The sequence below is a fragment of the Dasypus novemcinctus genome, chromosome 4, assembly GCF_030445035.2.
Source record: "Dasypus novemcinctus isolate mDasNov1 chromosome 4, mDasNov1.1.hap2, whole genome shotgun sequence".
Taxonomy (NCBI): Eukaryota; Metazoa; Chordata; class Mammalia; order Cingulata; family Dasypodidae; genus Dasypus; species Dasypus novemcinctus.
In genome coordinates, this window is record NC_080676.1 from 90,494,987 (window position 1) to 90,512,852 (window position 17,866).

Below are 17,866 nucleotides of genomic sequence, written 5' to 3' on the forward strand. Positions count from 1 at the left end.
GCATTGTAAACTCTGTTACTAATAAAGTCTTCAAACACAAGTTTTTAAATAAAAATTCCTATTTCTAATACAGTATTGATTTTCTTAGCTATCGTGGTCTTAATTCTTAGACAAAATTAGATCCCCTAAACATTTCAGAAAAATGGTCAGGCAAATTAAGAATTAAGCAAGTTAAGAATTATGTAATAGTTAATGTATAATGATTAGGCAACATTTTGAAACAATATAAAAGACTTACTATATTATTATATTTTAGATTAAGTGTACACATGAACACATACCTGATGTAGAAAGTCTTTTTGAGGCATAGGAGGGGATCTCTCTTCATATACAGGAGGTGGTTTATGCGTGGGTGGAAGGTCAATCCTGCATTAGAAAGGTTAAAAAAATTGATTTCCACATTTAGCAAAAAAAGGGGGGAAGAAAATCAAGGTCCTCTTAAGTTCTGAGAACATTTTCCTCATATAAATATTTTAGCTTACATGTTCAATTTGACGCTTATATTTCCAATAATCTTTCATAGATGGAAGAAAAAGTAAAGTTATTTTAAAGGTTCCAATGTGTAGGATTAATCAAGTTGATTCCTATTTAAAATAATTCAAGTAAAAGCTTTTAAAAATGTATATTATTAAGCATATAATCTTATACATGCCCAATTTATTCAAATACTGCACTTTTTTACATTTTACAATGACTTACAAGCATTTTAAAGAAAATCAAATATTTGTTTAATGGAAGGGAGTTTCCTCCAAAGTGTCATAAAAGAAATATAGAGGGAGTGGATTTGGTGAAGTGATTGAGCTCCTGCCTACCACATGGGAGATCCTGGGTTCAGTCCCCCTGCCTCCTCGAAGACAAGCAAGACAGCAAGCTGGTGTGATGGGCGGGCGTGGCGAGCTGGTGCAACAAGAATGACGTGACAAAGGTGGCACAAGGGGAAAGACAATGAGAGGCACAACAAAAGCAGGGAACTGAGGTGGCTCAAGCGATTGAGTACCTCCCTCCCACATTGAAGGTCCCAGGACAGGTTCCTGATGCCTCCTAACGAGAAGAGGAGCAGACACAGAGAGTACAACATCAAATGGATACAGACAGCAGACAGCAAGTACAAACAACAAGGGGGAGGGGAAATAAAGATTTTTAAAAAAGATACAGAAGGCTATATCTGAAAATAATGATGGCAAAAGTTTATATATTATGGAAAAACTTTCAAATTTAATTTTCAGATGCCTTGGTCACTCAAAACAGTCATCACTCAAGATTTTCAGTCACCAGACCATTATAAATCTTGCCATCTGAAATAATTATTACATCCTTAGGGAATGCATTTATTTTGCCAAAATGATAAAATCTATTTTAAAAAGTTCATATATTTAAACATTGTTTAGTTACAACAAAACCGGGTTTAAGTATTATATTCTGTAACTTCGCATTTTATAAAATAATTTTACATATATTCTCATATTTTGAAAATCACAAATAACTAATTTTCAATATTGTGATTCATAAGTCAAATAAAAATATAATTCCTATTAAAGGATAAAGTGAGGGAAATGGATGTGGCTCAACCAGTTCGGCTCCCATCTATCATATAGGAGGGTCCAGGGTTCGATGCCCAGGGCCTCCTGGTGAGGGAAAGTTGGCCCATGCTGAGTGCTGGCCCACACGGGAATGTGGCCCCGCACAGGAGTGCCACCCTGAGTGGAAATCCCGTCCCGCACAGGAAAGCTGCCCCATGCAAGAGTGCTGGCCAGTGCAGAGAGCTGGCACAGCAAGATGACAAAGCAGGAGACACAGGAGAGAAAATATCAAGCAGCAAAAACAGGGTGCTGAGGTGGCACAAGAGAGTAATCACTCCTTCTCCGGAAAGTTCCAGGATCGGTTCCTGGAGCCACCTCATGAGAATACAAGCAAACACAGAGAGCACATAGCAAACAGACACAGAAAGCAGACAACAGGGGGAACAGGGGTGGGGAAAAATAAATAAAAATAAATCTTTTTTTTTTTTTTTTAAAAAGGACAACATGAATGAAAGCCATTGAGGCTGAAATAATTTCAAAGTCTGTGGTCTAATGACTTATGAATATGGGTACAAAGTATTATTTTAAATGAAGAGAATGTGAAACAATATATTAAAAAGTTATATGAATTCATTAGTCTACTAACAAATTTATATGAAATTATAGTAAAACCTGAGATAATTTGGGAACTACACTAAAGTTAACTACATGCTAATTATTCTTAAAATATTAAAGAACTCATTTTACAGTACTGTACTAAAAGAATCTTTTATAATCCTTTTATTTAAAGTAATTATTTCCTTTCATCTAATGAAAATTATAGCAAATTTATAACTCCAAGGTGCCATAGGTCATTTAGATGAAAAATGTGAGGCTCATGGGGGCAAAGTGACTAGTTCATGGTCATACCACAAACGTGATTGTGATACAGCTGAGACTAACACCCAGGTGTCTTCAATCTAAAAAAAAGACCAATACTATATAACTGCCAGATTAGACAGGCAGAGATATACACAACGCATTTATGAAGATAGAAGCCTGCCTTATGTCCTAATATCAAAGCAATAAGCTGCACAACAAATAAAGCCATTTGTATTGCCCTCCACAGTTCATAAAATGACATTCTATTATTCTAGCCTCATTAGAACCACGAGGTACATAATATATCAATCATATTTCACTGACGAAGCAAGAGAGCTGTGGATAGAATTAAGTTACTTGGGACATAGGTCTTTTAATTCTACACCAAAATGCAATTTCTGCTTTACAATTCTATCTCAAGGATTAGGCCAAAACATTGCTAGCTCCTTAATTAAATTTGCCAAAACAGATCTAGGATTTTTCTTCTTAAAGGAATAATTTCTAAAACTTGATGCAATTAATAAATCTGAGCAACTGAAAGTTGTTGTATCTATACATGAGACATATCTGTCTTTCAATTCCTACTTCATCAAAGCCCTGCATTTACATTCAGAAGGCAAGACATCACAAAGTATCATCACACTGCCATTTGGAAAGATGTCTAACATATTATAGGGTGAAAAGCTATCTAATATATTTGTCTAGCACTCCCTTGGCATGGTTCTTTTACTAAGTTTTAATTTAAGATGTTTTTATGAAACCACAGTCATCTGACAAAGGTCCAACATTATCTTTACTTTGTTCCCCTGAATACTTTACAAGAGTAGCTGTAAAGGTAGACATGAAGACTGACCCATATGAATATTCAGTTGATCACAAGCAAGTAAGTTACCTACACTTTGTCAAGATAGGATGGCCTCTTTTTACGAGGCATCAGCAGCACAGTCACAAAGATAGCAATGATGAAAAGGGCAAGGACAGCTCCAATTACAGCTCCGGCTACAGCTATTGAAGAGGTGTGCTTAAATGGAACATCTGTAAAGTAACAAAAATTAGGCCTTTCAAACAATTTAAAAAAAAAAAGAGCTCTTGAAATTGTGTGCCTTAATTTCTACAATGTGCATGGATAATTTGACTCAAGTAAGTTACCCAATGGCAAGCTTAGGACACCCCAAATTTGATTCACTAGTTTCAATAGCACTATTCTAACACCCTTTCTCCATGTCAGATGTCTCTTCAACACCCCAGTTTTGCTATTTTCAAATTATAAAAAGAATATCTCCACTCAGACATCAGCAAATGTATCTATTATTTAGAGACAAATAATGTTTGGAGAAAAAAGTAAAGATGAAAAACAAGTTTAAGTTTTCAGTCTAAAAAGTGACCCAAAAAAATAAGTATTCCTTAAGAGTTAACCAACAATAAAGAAACCCAAACTCTTCAGGGATAAAAAAAAAAAAAAAGATTAAAAATATCCCAGATCAAAAAATATAGTAAAAAAAAGTGACATAATTTAAGTTCACCATTGTAAATTTAAATGTCTTAAAATAGTAGTATTAAAACAGTACTTGTTGCAGAAAAAGTTCCCTTCTGCAAAGCACTTCAGATTCATTATAAAATTAAAGAGAAATTTTTCCCTGCCTCCTGAATATAATTTCTGAATACCATTTTCCCTTTCCCAGCCTGCACCACCATTTTTTAGAAAGGATTTTAAAAATATATTTAGCAGTTAATATTCCACATAATTATAAAAACTAAAGATAACTCTATTTAATGAACTACAAAATAAAGGAATCCACTAAAATTACTGAAAGTTACCTATATAATTTCAAATGCGTTATGAGCTATAACAAAACCATTGATCCTTATGAGTAAGTGACAATTTCAGCACTCAGTCTAGAAACTAAATTTGTGGGGTGATTCAAGTTACACCAAAGTGCTTTCATATACATGGTTTTATCTTTCTACTCACAAGAAAGATACTGAAAATACATTCTATAGATGAAGATACTGAAGCTCTCAAGTTAAATAACCTGCCCAAGGTCATCTAATCAGTAAGTAGTAGCATAGGGTGAAATAAAATTAGGTTGGAATGGGGTAGATGCTCTCCACCCTTCTGCCCTTGCTGGGAGAGAAGATTCTTTTGTTTTTCCCCCCAATATCTAATGTAGACTCCCCTTTTTGGTCTCCTACTTGGTAAAGAAGAGCTTAGTTTTCATTCAAATTGATAGAGTCACATATACTCCCTTATATAATGCCAATTATTGTTGTGATCCAGATAATGGTGATTTTAAATGGAATTGAAGTACTACCGTTGCATTATAATTTCGATATATATTTCTCTTATGAACTAGCCAGTATTTTCATATAATCACATATTTACAAGTATTTTCCAACTCCAATTTTATTAAAATCAGGATCACATAGTGCTTTAGATTGCTCAAGAAATTTTTATAATTAGAAATACTTATTCTTTCTTTGAACTAATTCAATCCATTAATAATCTTTAAGTCATTGTTAGCCTCATTCCACACTAAAAATCTCACAGCAATGAGTGCAAATCACCCATTCCAATAACCTCTCAAACACTGAATAAAATCTGGATGTAGTGAAAAAATGCTATTTTGAAAAAATATTTAATGGATTTAGTTTTTCAGGATCACCCCCATTCACTGATACCATGCCTGGTTTATCTTCCCATTGTTGCTCATTTCTCTATTCCCTAGTATTGCCATCTGATTATGTTTTAAATGAGAAAAGGACTTGAAAGTCAGTGCAAATATTACTCTGTTCTTGTAAATGTGAAAAAGAATCTGGGATGACTTATGGTGAACCTTCTGTTTATCCTGTCATTTTCCCCATCATATAACTTATAATGTTGACCACTGGTCATAGTATAGCTATAAAGTAGATGACTGTACATAGTATTTTAAAATAGGCTGATTGAAACCCATTTAAGGCTACATGGTTCGACCTAGTTCATAGATGTAATCAGTGGCAGCAATAAAAAGTCCTGGTGTATTTTAGTTGAGAAATTTAAAGGTTTCTAATGTAAACTTTTATTTTGCAAAAAGATTAGTTTTAATAGTACTATCCAAATTACTTCTATCACTTCTGTTCAATGGTATAGAATTTAGTTATTTTGATAATAAAGTTAATATATTTATAGTAATGCTTTCAAAATTATTTCTCAAAACCTCAGATCACTCTTAGAATATTCATAGCCCAAATTAAGATTCTCAACTATTTTAAGTCCATAAACCTATTATTTCTCAAAAAAAAATGCCTTTTGTTTAATCCTAGTAATAATCTGAAATTTGTTAATGTTCTGTAAGTAATAAAATATAATTAGAGGAAGTGGACTTGGCCAATGGATAAGGCGTCCACCTACCACATGGGAGGTCCGCGGTTCAAACCCCAGGCCTCTTTGACCTGTGTGGAGCTGGCCCATGCACAGTGCTGAAGTGTGCAAGGAGTGCCCTGCCACATAGGGGTATCCCATGCGTAGGGGAGCCCCATGCGCAAGGAGTGCACCCCGTAAGGAGAGCCGCCCAGTGTGAAAGAAAGTGCAGCCTGCCCAAGAATGGCACCACACACATGAAGAGCTGACACAGCAAGACGACCCAACAAACACAGATTCCCAGTGCCCCTAAAAGGGATAGAAGCGGTCACAGAACAACAGACAGCGAATGGACACAGACAGCAGACAACTGGGGGGAGGGAGAAAAGGAGAAAGAAATAAATAAAAAATAAATAAAAATCTTTAAAAAAAACATAATTAGGAGGTATACGGAAACTCTGGATTTTATGCATTTTTCGGTAAATTGTAACTTTTCTAATTTAAAAACACACAAAACATAAGACAGCTTTTTAATATCCTAAAATAACTCCCAACTCTAAAGATACTAATTTTAATATCCTAAAATAATTTTGAAATTATTTTTAAAAATTTAAATTATTTTCTACTTATCCAATTCTTTAATTCATCTTATAATTTCTAGCACTAGGCTTCTACAACTGAAAGTTGAATGTATGCATACTACAATATTTTCTTCTATCTTAATTTAGGCACCTATGCTTCACCTGATTCTATTTATTCTTTATTCATATTTACCTTCTCTTTTTTCCATATCTCTTCTTAGTATTAAGACATGTTATTAAGTGCTGAAATGAGCAACTGGAAGAGAAACTAGGTATGAATGCTTGTACAAATTGGATAATTTACTCTATATAGGTAAAGTGATTATGTTAAACACATTAAAATTTATATTTTCATTTTACTGGGATTTATTTCAGATTTTGTTTCTTCCATTAATTTACGAAAAAAGGATATTAACAAGTGATGAAATTACAAAGGAAGAGTTGAAATCTTTTGCTTTTGAGTCAAAGTACCTGATGAAAGTTGAGATTTAGCCTCAACACAGCCCCCACACATATCCCTACTCATATAAAACATGCATACTACATATTCAATTTACCTACAAAATCACTAAAAGGGAGGGAAAAAGCAAATGTATAAAAATCTGGCATTTTAAAATGCTAAGCTAGTTTACTCAGTGATTAAAATGAAGCAACATTACCATTATCTAAGGAAATGTTATGCTAAATCTAGTATGTTTACAAGCATCAAAATACAAAAAAAAAAGACAAAAATACTAAAATATTTAGCAAGGATTGGTGTCTCTCTCAAAGAAACAACTTGCAGTTATAGTAACCTACACTCACTATAAACCATCTTCAAAGAAAGAAATTTAGCATTCCCCAGTACAACAGTGTGCTGATCATAATTAAAGATATTATACATGCCTTCTGAGGAAAAATACTAAAAATTCAGTTTTTAATCCAAAGAATTAGTTCGTTTTAAAATATAAGTACATATTAATTAAAAATTGTCCCTTGTTATGGTCAGTGGTAGCAGAGAATGAAAAAAATATATATGGAAGGTATTCATTCAAACATTGCATATCTAATTCACATCTGAAACTAAGGAATGACAATATTTTTTTTAAATTAACAATTCTCCAAGCTAAAACATTTGTTTATAGCGATTTACTAAAAATAGTAATTTAAAATGGGTAATGTGATACCCTACAAACTCACCTTCCAACTTTTAATTTTGTTCCATATTATATAACATTGCATTACCAACTTTTCTCAATACCACTCTTCATTTGTCAATATCCCTCTTTATCTTCTCAACATGACATCTAAGCCTTAATACTCATTCAAATATTTATTTCACTAGTTTTTAGTAAAAGTTCTCCATTTGGAGAAAAATCTTCTCAGACCCTCAATCAAAATTACCAAGCACCAAACATGTGCCAAGTCTTGTGCTAAGTGCTAAGAATACAAGGATGAGTTCCACAATATAGAACAAAATGCTCAGAACGGGGTAAGAGAATCCAAGAAATACATATGATCCAATAAAGTAGAGATATATTACCAATTATCTAAAAATAATAATAAAAATTAATGCTCTACAAGCATATATCATTTAAAACGGGCAATGCAATATCCTACCAACTTTTCTTCCTGTGGAAAAAGTGGTACAGGATAGTTGAATCAAATAGATGGTTAATACGCTCACTTGGTTTTTCCCTCTAAGCAATAAGCATCTTGTGGCACAATATAAGTTACGTGCAGAGTAAAGTAATAAATTACCTAGTTTAACTAACAAACATGTAAAAGAAGCATTGCAAGAGTGAGTGCCCTGTGAGACAAGAGAAAACCTGACATCCCTCCCAAGTGGGCATATGAATTTCAGTATTAAATACTAGGAAACATTCATTTCTAGTAAATGTCGTATGTGCAAAGAACATGCAGAATGAAGATAACACTAACAATAGTTACAAATGACAAAAACAAAAAAACTGACAATTCAAATATTTTATTCCTATATACATGAATGTTTTCAATTATATTATGAAGTAAAACCATAGCAATCTAATTAGATGTGGTAAGTCTACCAAAAAATTCAAAGACATCAGGAAATCAACTAAAATATGTATTTAGATTCACTCTTATTAACAATAAACCTCACAGTAAATCTATCATGCCTGAAATAATAGCTAACGCGAGGGTGAGGCTATTGTGATTGGCAAGAGATTTAAAAAACCAAACACCTTTACCATGAAAAAAAATCCTAAAAGTAGGGTAGTATAAAAACTGTTAAGGTTCCCCAACAAGGCACTTCCTCCCTTTGAATCTGCTTGGTTTTGAGAGGTAGCAGTTAGCTGTAACACCTAAAAACCAAGTATCAAAACACATGAACTTGGAATCACACCTTTGAATAAGCAAAATACAAACCAATATTAAAAAACAAAGGAAGCATATTCAAACATGTTTTTTTAAAAAAGTGTTTTCATGAAAAAAAAGTTAACTTTTCAAAATGAACAATTACATTTCCCAAAATATTGTTTTAGTGAATAAAAATGTTAACATTTAAAAGTGTTATTTTATCAGATACTGTTAAAATTTCCATTTCAATGTAGCCAACAGTTATAATAGCACATATACCTAATTTATAAATATACACATATTAGTACACATTAATACTTAACTTACAGGTAGCCAAGAGTTTGAAGGCCACTGATCTAGAGGATATAGGCTAAAAACTGGAATAAAATGTAAAGTATTGCAGAGTAAATATAAATTAACATAAAAAATACAGGAAGCACCATAAAAGGGGAAAGCTATCAAAAACCTATCAACTGAGCTGGACATTGAATATTGACTGGTTTTCTAGTGGAGAAGAGATAAAAATGAATTTTATGTAAAAAGAGCAGCAAGGATATAATTATTCAGGCATCAATGTACACAGAATGTTACAAGAGTAGATTTCACAGATCTAGGCACTGAGCACCAAATGGCTGCTAACATCAAAAAAGACAAAACAGACATCCAGTAGAAGTGCACACCATTATTTAAAAATTAATCTTGAAAAAAAAATTAAACGTGAATTGAATCAAGGCCCTAGATCTCACTACCAATTGACAGAAAACATTAGATGCATTAGAGGATGCAATTGGCAAAATCCAAACTCGGAAATTCTGTAGGACAAATGAAACAGTTTCTTCAACAAATAAACTGCAAAGAAAAAACCTGGAGGGTAGGGAGGGCAGGGATTAAAAGACATTTCAGCCAATCACAATGTATGAGCCATATATGGATCTTGATTAAAACAAATTGCAAAAAAATTTTATGATTGGAAATCTGAATTCACTGGATGTTTGATATTAAGGAATTACTGCTAATTTTTAAGATAATAGTAAACTGGTCTTTATTTTTTAAACTGGTCTTTATTTTTTGGTGCTATATACAGATATATTTACAGTAAAGCAATGGTAGGGGGAATGAAGTGGGTAGGGATTTAAATGAAAAGATTGAAGATGAACTGATAATTAAAGCTGAGTGATGGGTACATGGAGGTTCATTCCAATATTCCATAGATCTACTTTTGTATATTTACAATTTCCCATAACAAAACGTTTTTTAAAAAAATTAGTAGGCAACTATACAGTTAGAACATTACCCCCTGGCTTTTAGGTCAAACCTTCCCTTCAAGACCAGGTTTCCCTAAGATATTTTTCATAACTGAGACTGTGCAATTAAGTATCACATCTATGCAGAAACATTACCCATGGGAGGAAATGAGGACTTGAATTATTCTCAAGTTTTGAAGATTATTATATTTTACAGTTATTCTATTAAAGCTCAATTCCATTCTGCCATGTCTACAAGTACCCGGCCAGATGAAACAGTATCAAGTATAGGCAAGTAAAATAAGACATTCTAAAATCCAATCATATCTTATCCTTCTAAGTTGAAATGAATATAACTACCATCAAGTTTCCAGAAAAGAAATGACTTCTAGGAGTATATGCAACAAAAGCTTTTGTAAGTAATGTTTAGTTTCAAGCTCTTAATGGAAACCTATCACTAATCAAATAAAAATAGATACTCACTTTTTAAAAATGCAGCTGACTGAAATATAAGAAAAAAGTAAACAGAAAGCATTAAAAAAGTTTTAAGACCTATGGCATCATACACTACTCCAAAGACCCTTTCGTGTGTGGATTTTTTGGAAAAGTGTTTATTATTTCTATATTAGATTAAAAAGGGGACGAAACTTAATTCAAATTGGATGTTATTTTAAAAAGCTGTTACTTGTTCAAAACTAATTTTGGGTTCGAAACTAAAATGTGTCATAATTTGAAATATCAGATTTAGGATCCAAGAAGAAGGTGATTTATAAACAATTTCAAAACAATGGCATTTCTGGTCAAACAGTAAGTGAAAAACACTAAATGCCAAGTTAAGAAATGTCTTATATGTTCATTGTAAAGTAAAAGCCAATTAATAAAATTTGACTTACACCAAAGTTACAGCAATATTTAAAATCTGGGCTTGAGACAAGATAATTCATGATTCTAGAATATTATTCAATATGTGTACAGGAAATAGGGATTAAACGGCCAAAATAAAATTTTGGCTAAAAATAATGAATATACTAACTTACATGCTCCCTCATATCTCACTTGATTGGATCCTACTCTGATATTAGAATCTTGTTTAGAAAGAGATACAAAGTAAGTGTCTAACTTCCATAAAATATCATGAATTAAAATAAAGGAAACTAGTTTACTTACACATACACATGCGCCAACAAACGTCATAAAGAGGATAAATAAGGTAATACAGAGCTACAGACTCACTATAAAAATATGCCTCTAAAGAAGTTTTTTAAAACTTTTATTTAAAAAGATCTCTCACATGGCTATTGGGGCTATCACCTAATAGGAAACTAGGTTAAACAAACCAACAAACAGAAAAAGTTACCACTTGTACAAACTAAAATTAAATCCAACATACCAAAAAGAAAGGAGCTTTTTATGAACGGTAAACAGGAATAACAACTCAATCTACAATCTATTTCCCTATTAGAATAAAAAATTCAGTTATGGGTAGCATTTCCTCCTTCCTTCTATTTTATATTACTTCCACATGTTAACAACTTCTTCCTTATTCATATACTTTAACAGTATTTACAAAGGGTAAAATCAAAATCAAATTAGAGGTTTTCACACATTAAACAGCTAAGTTTCCTCTCATTATTTGCCCTAATATTTTGTACTTTCTTCATCCTCTGATGTAAAACATTTTAGCAAGTTACTTTTCTAAAAGTTTCTTGTAATTGACAACTTTAGAATCAATACTACTGAAAATCCTCAATGGTTTCTTTAATCTTAAATGTATATATCAAACAGAAATGTACTAGATATAGTAAAATGTTTAATCTTTCAACTATAAAGTAGTTCTTAAATATCACTTTTTAAAGCTCTAGCCAATAAAAAACGTTTCAATATACTTTAATAAAAATGGCAGAAAAGAGTTGCAATTGATCTTCATTCTATTATTGAAATATTTTAACCCCATGGAAAAAAAAATTCCCTGAAATGAATAAAAAAATGCAAAAGCAGTTCCAAAGATATGAAAGAAATAAAAACTTTGTCAAAAAATACTAAAGATATTCTTTCATCTTTTCCAAAATAGTAGCATTTTCATATCTACCACTATAGCTTTGCACATCACTGGTATTCAAAATTAATTTCTCAAAATACTTAATATGACTATTCATTTACAAACAACTCTTTATGCACAGCAAATATATATAATATTCTAATAAACAACAATGTAATGCTTCCAAAAATCTTAAGTGTAAATAACTGATTCTTAAAATTTTGATATATATATTTTAACCAAATTTTTAGTTAAGGATAAAGTATATCAAATATTCTCTTGCAGCTTTCCATACCACCCTCTCCCCTGAAAAATATCCTAACCTCACAAAGGCCACAATGCAAAAGTTAACAATAACTAGACATTTATATTTTTGAAATACAGTTCTTAAAATACATTGTATATTTCCTTCAGATTATACTCAAACTGGGGCTGATAAAATATTCTAATGTGATTAATTTTTCTCAGTTTCATAAAGCATTTCAAACACTGCTTTTAAAGATAAAACTGGGTGAAAAAGCTACATAAATTCATTTTCCATGACAAGAAATTTTAAACCTATCCTTCTTACGGCTTCAATCATCACTAACATTTAAATAAAAAATAACTTCAATTCAATCACAGTGTATTATCAAAACAGTTTTTCTTTCAATGATTTGAACCCAAACAGTCTTAATGTTTATAAATGAATGTCAAGACTATACATTTTAAACAAATATCAGAGAACTTGTATCTTTAATCTGATCATCCAGTCTTAATACTAATTCGTTTGGAAGAAAAATAAAATAGATTTCTGGTTTCCATAAAATGTGTTTAATAAAACAAAAACTATTTTATAATCATTTAGAGTTAAGCTTTCATTACCTGTAAAATCTATGAACTGATTAAATTTTACCTTCTAATACAATTTCTTAGATGTGATGGAATGGGTAGGAGGTGGGGGGAGGGGGTTTAAGGCTGGGAGCATAATAAAAGTAACTACTTTACCTTTTTATTTACAAAACAATTTATTCAATTTATAATTCTCCTATTGCCCTCTACTCTATTGTCTTGCATTTAAAAAATCTAAGGCAATTCTAGACAGCCTCCCCCCCCAAAAGAAAATGAATCATAAATAGATAAACATACACTTTGGGATTCAAAATAGTTTTGTCATTAGAATTTTATAGAACTGAAGAAGCAATTTAATCACCTCCCAAAAAACCACATTTGAAGATTTAAATAACATTTCTTTCTCAAAAGATACATGATTTCTAGAATGAATACACTTAATTAATTGTGCAAACAACAAAAACAAAAAACCTCACGATAGGTTTCCAGTTTTAATTGGGAAAAACAAAAATTGTGAAACACATACATACACATTTAGGAGGAAAGGGAGATGGTTTATCAATATCCATCAAGAATTGGTTCTATAATTCAGATTTCTCTAATTAAATCTAAAATTTCCGAGTTTACTCAATTTTTTCTGTACATTTACCCGCTTGAACAACGTCAATATTAAATGACTTAAAACCAAGATGGTCTAGAAAATTATTTGTATAGATTTTCTTGTTTGAAACCTCTCATTTGTAAAATTGTTGTCTCAATGCTAATTTACCCATGCTTTTCCATATTCTGAAATGCCTTCTCTGCACTGTATTTAACTATGTTAACATCTTTTCATTATTACTTTTATATTTAGGACATAAAGCATTAAAACAAAAGTATCAATGTACCAAAATCCATGTTCACCTAACAATACAAGAATTTTCTTGTACTGAAAAAAATTGAAATAATTATGCTTAAAAGACATATTTTATTAATATTGGATGTATTCTGGACAAAAATACTGATCAGTTAATCATGTCCTTCCATACATCATATTCACTGAGTTTACTACCACAGTTTTAGTGCAACAAAATATCTTTTAAAAGCCACTCTACAGTAATTATGGCAAGGCTCATTCAAATGCAGAGGTAAATAGTCTATTTGTATAGAAACTCAGAAAATAATGTTTGAAAAGGAAAAATGTTCCATCCAGCTGAATATTTTTTGTATACTAAAATATATATATAAACATTTTAAAATTAGTTTTATAGTCAATTTTGATGCAGTTTCATTTAGTGGTGATAAATTTTGAGAGGTATATGTTTAACAAAGCATTATATTTGAGATTATAGTCTTAAGTAAACATTTAATACACAATGCCAAGGTAGTTCCTTTTTTTTTAATTTTGTACCAAAAAAGTCATACATTTAACATTGACATTTCCTTCTTACCTGTGTGCCATAGACTAATAAAGTACTCTGCATTAAAATTTAAATCTTGAGACAGTAGTACAGCATTGAAAAAAATTGTAAAGCAGCTCAGATACATTTAAACCAGATTTTACATTTTCATTTGTCAGATTAGAATATAAAAAGTAAGCTTGAAAATCAACTTGAAAAAGGTTATTCTTCTTCAAGAAAAAGTATGAACAATCTGAAAATGATCAACAAGTATGAATGAAACATTGTACATAGTTAAGTCACATTTAGTGGTTGCTAAACATACCACTCCCTCCTGGAAATTACGGAACCATCTACATGTGAAACTAAATCATCTTCATTTTCGTCATAATGTTCATCATTGACGAACTTCATTCCCATTTTTAGATCTTCATAATAATCCATTGGTCTTTCAAACCTACTGAGATTTTCTACATTGTTCCACTGAGTTTTTTCAGGTTCTTCTAAATAGTCTTTACGTATTAGATTGTTCACTGGATTTTTATTTTCCTTTTTTATACTGTCTGGATAAGAATCAAGCTCATCTTGTTGAAGAACATCAATTTGTGATTCTTTTTGCATATCTGAAGGTGGAATGTAATTCTTGGCAAAGTAGTCTCCACGAAACGTCCGTCTTCTCCTATAGCAAAATATTCCACCCAAAACACTTACAAGTACTATGAAGAGAGCCCCACCCACTACACTAGCAATGATTGTGCCAATTGTGTCATCCTTAATTGTTGCCAAAGTTGACAATGGGAAGGGCAATTTTTTAGGTTCTGTTGCTAGATCCTCGGTGTCAGCAGTTGAGGGATGCCACTGAATTGTAGGCTGAAGGGTGGTAGTAGTAGGAGGATCTAATGGAAACAGTAAAGATAGACAAGACACAGAAAGACAAAGAATGTCAATGCAGGTGGTTTCAGGAGCAAGTTGAAAAGACAGCACAGTTAATGAATATTCATAGTAACAATAGTTTTTCATTCTTATTTTGATTAATTAGAAGGTAGTACTTACATATTCTTAAAATAACAAAACTGACACTTAGTCAGTTACCAATAAAATGAAAGGAATAAAGATTATTTATGGTATAAATCCTGAATCATTCTATTCCAAGTTCAAATGTGAGATAGTACTCCAGGGAAAATGTATCTTTTTCATAAAAATGTAGAGTATTACTTACACTGTCCTATAAAAAGCTGGCTTAAGAACTATCACACCAAAAAATTTACCCAAATAATTCAAATGTGCATTTTCTTAGCCAGTAGCACAAGGAAATAAAATGAAAGCATGAAAAGAACCAAGTATGTTTTCTTAATATCCAACTTTACGTAATGTTTTACTTTTATAGGATATGAACTGATCTTTTCAAGAATGAAAAACTATAGATTCTTGTTAAGTGGGCACAGTATAAGCTGCTGGTTTAATAATTCTCTCAAAAATATTTTCCTTAAAGAGAACTCTTTGTTAGAAAGGAGATATTTAAAAAATAAAGAACAATATGTTTAAACTAGTTGCCAAATGGACTACTACCAAATGAGACTAATAAACAAAGTAAAAATATAAAGTATTATACAAAATGGCATCATCATCATGTATACTAAGCCATGGCTAAGATATCTGAACATTTAAGGAATTTCAAGTACATCTTGCAAAATTTAATGTCACTGCTTTATGATGAAGTCTCAAAGAGTAGCTAATATTTTAGAGAGAACATTCTAATAATACTTAAATATTAGATGCAAATGATCCCATGTACTGCTGTTAGATTACACAGTAAATAGCCATTAATACTAAAAAGCAACTAAACATAAATAGTCAAAATTAAAGATTTGTTAATATCAATTAAGTGATATTTTTAGGTCATGTAGCACAAAATTATCTAGAGTTTGAAGAAAGGATGACTTTAAAAAACCTTGAATTTCTTCATAGATAAAAATAAATGACCCAAATGGTAATCTCCTATAAATAATTTTTAAATGCATGGTACTGATTGAGCTTTTTAAAAATGATTGTTAGAAAAATACTAAATCTATATGGGGTAAGTTATTCTAATATTACAAGCTAAAGAAAAATACTTACTGAAACAGGTTTCATCACGGAATGCCATATGTATAGAATGTGGTAAAAATTTAGCAAGTACAGTATAAAATTTAAAGAGTACAGTATTACTAATTTCCTATGAGTTTAAATCAATATAATTGGCAATCGTGTCAAGCACCTTGAAGTGAATATTAGTTATCCTAGTAAATGCAAATCAACGAATAAAGGAGGAGATTTATGAGAAGGTAATAACTAGCTGAACAAATTCACTATGAAGAAAACAATTATGGAAGAGGATCATTTCTAGTATAAAAGTAGTAAAGCATCATATAATCCAACTTTACAGAACAGAATACTAAAGGAATACACTATAAATTAAATCATTTGCCTAACTGCTCACATACTATATGAGGAGGAAGGTCAAGTTTTAAGTATTAAATGGCATCTATTCAGTGATTTCCGAAGGGAAAAGTATTATAATAAACGGCCATCAGCACCAGACTGCCCAAATAAAAGTATACATGACCTAAGTAATTATTTATAATTCACACATTTTTGTGCTAAGATTTTAAGAATGTTTGGTAGCTCTTAATGAAATAATTTTCACAGACCACTGTGTAAGCCTGAGCTCTTGCCAAGTATAAGATAATTGAACATTTTTACAAAGTACCACTAACCACCCCACTCCCCAAAAAATCACTGACATTTCTTATTGTTTATTTCTACTAGCAATTGCCTTTATGTGAACAAAGATGGATGTCTAATCCATTTCACTCAGATTTAACAAAACAGTTTTCAGGAAATCCAATAAGAGATTATAACAACAACAACAACAACAACAACAAAAACAATTTAAATTTTATGCGATTTAATTTTGTCAGTACTAGAAATTTTTCAATCCACCCACCTACATTATTCCCTTCCCCAGTGTTAAAATAGCATAATCTCACCATTAATATCATTCCATTAAAAAGGGACTAAGATTAATACTTTTTATTCATACTTTCAGCAATGGAAACATGATAAATATACGTAGCACATTATTTGTGTCTTCTAATTCTTACTCTGCTCCAAGATAATTAGAATGAGAGTCAAAATTCAAGTAAGGAGGTAAGAAAACTATTTTGTAATCACTGTGAACTACTTATTTAAGTTAATTATCATGATTTAAATTCTTCCCAAGGCATTCTTCAGTTTTTAGTCAGACATTACTTTTTATGTTTTTTGCTGAATGTATAATAAATGAGTACATAACAGATGTAATGAATTTATAAACTCCGAGTTCTCCCCAAAAATAAAAAATAATTCAAGTTTCTTTTTCTAATTAATAAGTTTTGTCAAACATGAAAATAGTCCCATAAGGCCCACATAGCCATAACATATATTTTAGCCTAATAATTACTGTGTTAAAAAAAAAAATGAAATGGATTGATTCCTTTTTCTTTCAAACTTTATATGTGGGGTTTAAAATAAACAAAATCTATGCATTTTAAAGTTTAAGGACTGCTGAGTAAGTGTGGATTCCTAAGTCTGATATTATGCCTAAATCTAAAATCTGTATGATTTGAAATTCAAGTTTTCCAGAGGAATATATTTTAATTTTAGTTTTAAGCACGGAGGGGATCTTATTCGATACACACAAATGTGTTTTTCTATTTTCAAAGAGAAATGACACGC

At 31.3% G+C, this 17,866-nt stretch overlaps 1 protein-coding gene across 5 annotated transcripts in view; it reads right to left on the reverse strand.

The window, feature by feature from the left end:
- The window catches only part of NECTIN3 (nectin cell adhesion molecule 3), a 157,999-nt gene that overhangs the window by 93,549 nt on the left and 46,584 nt on the right, over positions 1 to 17,866 (reverse strand). For 4 of the 5 annotated variants that reach the window (XM_058295874.2, XM_058295876.2, XM_058295875.2 and 1 more), the window contains exons 6-7: positions 3,278 to 3,416; positions 282 to 366 (exon numbers count right to left, since the gene is read on the reverse strand). In XM_058295874.2, coding sequence (XP_058151857.1) covers positions 282 to 366; positions 3,278 to 3,416 — 224 coding nt within the window. Of the gene's footprint in view, positions 1 to 281; positions 367 to 3,277; positions 3,417 to 13,044; positions 15,007 to 17,866 lie in introns of those variants that run through there. The other variant, XM_004456909.4, reaches the window with a different exon arrangement.